Genomic DNA, 5,271 nt, shown 5'->3' on the forward strand with positions numbered 1-5,271 from the left:
GAGGGGAGAGGGGGGGTAAGTGTGGGGATAGAGCAGTGGAAGGCAACAGGTTGTCAGGCCTAGGCCCAGGGAGGCAGGTGCCAAGGAGTGATAGAAGTCAACGATAGAATTTAAGCCCTCTGGGTGCCTGGGACCCAGGTGTCTTGGCCGCTGAAAGGGGTGACAGTAGATAAGAGCTGAACAGGGCTGTCTCTACCCTCCCTCTCGTGACTCCAGGGCCATCTCTCCCGCTTCATGTCTCTGGGGCTAGGGCTGAAGGTGAAGAGCATCGAAGGGGATCAGAGGCTGGTGGAGAGAGCCCAGCACCTGGACCAGGAGCTCCTGCAGACTCTGGGAAAAGAGGAGAAGAGGAACCCGCAGGTAGGCCTGCCCTTCCTGCAGCCAGGACTGCAGCAGCGGGGTCTGCCTGGCCGGATTCCCGCTTTCTAGTTTCTCAGCTTGAGATGATGTGGTCCTGCTCCCCGCTCCCCCTCCCCCAGGTTTCCCCTTCGCCAAAGCCTCTTCACATCTTAGAGGCACTCTCTGGTTCCAAAGTGCTTTCCACACGGGTACGGCCATCCCACCACCACCTGTGAAGCGGCCAGTCGGGTATTACTCATTACACATGAGGAAATTGGGACTCAGACATGAACAATTTGCAGTTATGATGACAGATCCGTAATTTATCCCTTCTGGTTCCAGGTCTAGCTCTCTCCCATGCCCCAGCGGCTTCCCCAGCTTCCTCCTTAGGAGGGAACACAGAGGACAGACCCCTCCTGCAGCCTGAGGTGGCATGGGGACAGCACACAGACTTCCCAGCTGCCTTGTCCTTCCCTCCCCCCACAGATGGTGCAAATGCACTCTCACCGCTCCCCGCACCATGTGGCCCAGTGGGTAGACCCTAGGACCCTGTGTGAGGAGGTTCTGCTTCCGCTGGAGACCTCCCCTCAGGGTGAGGCCCGCTTGCTGCTGACAGGCCTCCATGCCTGCGGGGACCTGAGTGTCACCTTGCTGAGGCACTTCTCCTCCTGCCCTGAGGTGGTGGCCCTGGCCTCAGTGGGCTGCTGCTACATGAAGCTGAGTGACCCTGGCGGCTACCCACTGAGTCAGTGGGTGGCCACGCTGCCTGGCTACGAACTGTCCTACAGGCTGCGGGAGGGGGCCTGCCACGCCCTGGAGGAATACGCCGAGAGGCTACAGAGAGCAGGGCCTGGCCTCCGAACCCACTGCTACCGGGCAGCACTGGAGACGGTCATCCGGCACGTCCAGCCCAAGCTCCGTCGGCCAGGCGTGCAGGGGATCCCCAGGGTCCACGAGCTCAAGATTGAAGAGTGAGGCCGGAGGAGGTTGGGGGGCGGGGGTGTTGGGAGCCCACGGGAGGTCCGATTCCCCTCCCACCCTCGCTTGTTAGCAAGTCTTACAGTGAAGCGAAATGCAGGCAGGGGAGTGATTGAGTTCTCTGACTGGGGCAGCTTCTCAAAATTTCTTTAAAAGGGAGTTGTCATTCTTTATCAGTAGACTATCAAGACTTAAATGTTAAGAATACGGCTAATTGGACAGGTCTGGCTGAAAATACATTTTTGGATCAATTCGTTATTGGATAGACAACTCATAGCCAGAGAAACATTTAAAAGTGCCAATTAGGCCCTGCCTGGAGGGTGTGGCTGTGTTGGTTGGAGGGTCGTCCTGTGCACCGGAATATGCCGAAGGGCGACAGAAAGCAGCCCCTGGTCCTATTCCGGCTCAGGGCACATGGCAGGTTGTGGGTTTGATCCCCACCCAGTCAGGGTGAGTATGGGAGGCAACCAATCAATGTATCTCTCACATCGATGTTTCCCCCGTCCTCCCTCTCTAAAATCAATTAACAACAAAAAAGAAAAATACCAATTAGGGTAGCAAATAAGCAAAGTTGGAATCAGATGAGGAGTGGACAGTTTGAGTGGGAGGTGGAGGTTCTGAAACCAACTGAGTGCTGTGTGTGGCTGACCCACAGATACGTGCAGCGGGGGCTGCAGCGGGTGGGGCTGGACCCCCAGCTGCCACTGAATCTGGCTGCTCTCCGGGCCCACCAGGCCCAGGAGAACCGCGTGGTAGCTTTCTTCAGCCTGGCCCTGTTGCTGGCCCCACTGGTGGAGACGCTGATTCTACTGGACCGGCTGCTGTTCCTTCAGGAGCAGGGTGAGGGCGGCCTACAGCAGGGACCTAGGGCTAGAGGGGCTGGATCTTGGGGTTCCTCCTTCGGGTCCCACATTTCATCACTGTAGTGGTTCTTAGACCACCTGCTTCAGTCACCGTGGGATGGAAGTGGGGTGGGGACTTTAAAGAGAGATTCCTACCGACTCAGCCTCCGGCGTGCATTCCTGAAGTGTACTTTAAGCGAGTGTCCCGGGCAGCACTGAGGACTGCCTTCTCCCAAGTCAGGACCTCAGGCACCAGTGTTCCTGGTAGAGACCTGGGTCTCCTTAGTATCACGGAGTCTCCATGGGGGAAAGGGGCTATGCCTGCCTGCAGCCTGGGCAAGAAGTGGGGCTGAGTGGGCTTCATGTCTACCCTTCTCAGTAGTCCTGCCTTTCTCCCAGGCTTCCATTCTGAGCTCCTGCCCATCTTCAGCCCTGAGCTCTCTCCCAGAAACCTGGTTTTGGTGGCTACCAAGAGGCCTCTGGGTCAGGCCTTCTCTGTTCTGGAGACTGAAGACGCTGCTGCACTCTGAGGAAAGGTGCATCTTGGACCCCATCTGAAACCACCCAGGTGCCACAGTGGGTCCTCACCCAGAGCAGCAGCATCCCGCACCCTCCCCAGAATCATGGTGTCCCACAGACCTTCAGCTTCGTACTCTCTCTCCCTCCACGTGTTATGTAATATTATGTAAAAACTTATTTTTAATTTATTAAAAATTTAAAATCTTGCTCTGGCTAGTGTTGCTTAGTGGTTAGAGTGTTGGTCCGTGCACCAAAGGGTCATGGGCTCAATTCCCGGTCAAGTGCATGTACCTGGGTTGCAGGTTCAATCCCCAGCCTCCAGGTGCTTGTGAGAAACAATCAATTGATGTGTCTCTCTCATATTGATATTTCTCTCTTCCCCCTCCCTCCTACTCTCTAAAATAATCAATGGAAAAAATATCTTCGGGTGAAGATTGCCAAAAAGAAATTACAGTATTTATTTCCCTTCCACTTCTACCAAGTATAGAAAAGGACAGATGTGCACCCTCTCTACTTAGATCCTGCAGAGATGCAACAATCAGATCTTACACCCCCAAACTCCACTGCCCTCCAGAACAGGTGGCATCTTCTGTTACTCAGAGGTCTCCATTGGAGGGAGCCTCTCTCCCTCTGGTCTCTATCCCAGAATCTGTCAGCCCTGCCCCTTGGGAAGGCCACCTTAAGGCTAGCGAACTTCCATTCCAGATCCACAACAACACTGGACAGATGCTCCCCTCCTCCAGTCCCTGAAACGGGTACCGTGGGGTTAGGGTTAGGGGTGCCAGAAGACAGCAGCTGCACGGAGAGCAGGAATCATGGCTCTTTATTGACGTCTGAAGGTGATGTGGCCCCAGTCTTCAAGGCTAAGACTAGGAGGGGGCGAAGCTCCCCCCAGGTTCAGTACCAATAGACTTTCTTGTGTCTCCGAGTCTCCTGGATCCCCATTGCCTCCATCACCTCTTCCTCCAGTGTCTTCAGACGGGGCACATAGGTTCTTTCTAGAGCATCTTCCACTGATGTGTCTTTAGGGCCATCTATTGAGGGAGGAAGACAAGTGGGAGGTCTTAACATCTTTTATTCCCACTTCTGTCACCCCCACCCCCACCCCCATCTTCCTGTCCATCCCCCAGCCTCACCAATCCATGTTTCAGGGACGATGCCATCCGCTCGGGGAAACTCAGGTTTGGGAATAATTCTTCCCGATCTTGTGGAGACTCGGACCCGCTCTCCTGCCTCAGTGAACCTCCACTCCACCTCGGTGGGTTTCCTAGTGGGCGGAAGAGGTGAGCCTGGCCTGGGAGCCAGGTTTCCCTGCTGCTCTGAAACCTAAAATTCAATGGCTGGAAATACTGAGGTCACCATCTTGTTTCACTGCTCCCTCTGCACTGGGATTGCCTGTAGGGTCATGTCCCACAAGATGACCCCTCTCAACTTCCAGAGCATCCAAACCACCGTTCAGACGATGGAAACCATCTGACCAGAACCCCACGTGCTTGCCTGTCCACAGGATCCACAAGTTTGACCTGGTTGTGGAGCAAGGGTGCTTCGCTAGGGATCATGGTTCCTCGGTAATCCTTGGTCCTGCCAATGTAGCGGAAATGCTGTCCAAAAGAGGGGGTTATCAGAAACCAAAGGGAATGAAGGCAGCTTGCCTACTGCAGCCCTGCGCATCGGTCCATGTTGAAGAACGGATGGCTCAGTGGTCCTTGGCCTTTACCCGGACACCTAAGTTTCAGGCCCCCTCAGAGTTTCGGGAGAATCCCAGCCAGAGCTCCCGACTTAAAGCTCCATTCCGAAAACATGTCAGGCCCAAGAAGCAGCATGAGATCCGGCGGCTGGGAGAGGTGAGGAGATGCCTGGGGTGTAGGTGGTGTCTGGGAGCCCGGGGACTGAAGCCAGTGGAGGGAGGAAAGGACAAAGATGTGGGCACCTTATATCATCTGCCGGTCCCTTCTCTGGCAGGTGTACCAGAACCCTAGCTTGATGCTGGTTTGGGGGGATTTGTGGTTTTTTGTTTTGTTTTTTATCCTGGGCTGGTTGGTAGCCTTGTCGGAGTCACTGTCTTATTCCTGTGTTCACACCTGCATAATCTGTTCGTGGCTTCACAGAGGGGCTCTTCTTGTTCTGGGGGGAGGTTGAATCGCTGACCTTAGAGGGGTGAGGAGTGTAGCCTGAGCCCAGGTTTAGCACCCCTAGTTCTGGTTTCCCTATCTCGTATCTTCCCTGGCACCCTCTACCCCTCTTCCTCTGCCATCTCCATCTTCTTTGCTCTCATTATGGCTAATGGTCCCGGGAATCAAGAACCAATGGCCAAGACCTTTGTTCCCTTCTCTTTCAGTTGGTGAAAAAGCTGAGTGACCTCACAGGCTGCACCCAGGTTGTGGATGTAGGCTCAGGCCAGGTGAGCCAGACACTGCCAACATTCTTATTTTTGTTGTTGTTTTTGTTGTCCCGGGAAAAGAACCAATGGCCAAGACCTTTGTTCCCTTCTCTTTCAGTTGGTGAAAAAGCTGAGTGACCTCACAGGCTGCACCCAGGTTGTGGATGTAGGCTCAGGCCAGGTGAGCCAGACACTGCCAACATTCTTATATTT

General features: G+C 54.6%; 2 protein-coding genes across 2 annotated transcripts in view; one reads left to right on the top strand and one right to left on the bottom strand.

The window, feature by feature from the left end:
* Window positions 1-2,884, top strand: part of RRNAD1 (ribosomal RNA adenine dimethylase domain containing 1) — a 6,356-nt gene extending 3,472 nt beyond the window's left edge. Inside the window, exons 4-7 of the mRNA XM_015571724.1 lie at window positions 217-360; window positions 826-1,310; window positions 1,973-2,157; window positions 2,559-2,884. Coding sequence (XP_015427210.1) covers window positions 217-360; window positions 826-1,310; window positions 1,973-2,157; window positions 2,559-2,689 — 945 coding nt within the window. The 3' untranslated portion in view covers window positions 2,690-2,884. The remainder of the gene's footprint in view (window positions 1-216; window positions 361-825; window positions 1,311-1,972; window positions 2,158-2,558) is intronic.
* Window positions 2,885-3,482: 598 nt separating this feature from the next.
* Window positions 3,483-5,271, bottom strand: part of MRPL24 (mitochondrial ribosomal protein L24) — an 8,684-nt gene continuing 6,895 nt past the window's right edge. Inside the window, exons 4-6 of the mRNA XM_015571725.1 lie at window positions 4,176-4,279; window positions 3,815-3,945; window positions 3,483-3,712 (exon numbers count right to left, since the gene is read on the bottom strand). Coding sequence (XP_015427211.1) covers window positions 3,576-3,712; window positions 3,815-3,945; window positions 4,176-4,279 — 372 coding nt within the window. The 3' untranslated portion in view covers window positions 3,483-3,575. The remainder of the gene's footprint in view (window positions 3,713-3,814; window positions 3,946-4,175; window positions 4,280-5,271) is intronic.

The sequence above is a fragment of the Myotis davidii genome, unplaced genomic scaffold (assembly GCF_000327345.1).
Source record: "Myotis davidii unplaced genomic scaffold, ASM32734v1 scaffold208, whole genome shotgun sequence".
In the NCBI taxonomy this organism is placed as follows: domain Eukaryota; kingdom Metazoa; phylum Chordata; class Mammalia; order Chiroptera; family Vespertilionidae; genus Myotis; species Myotis davidii.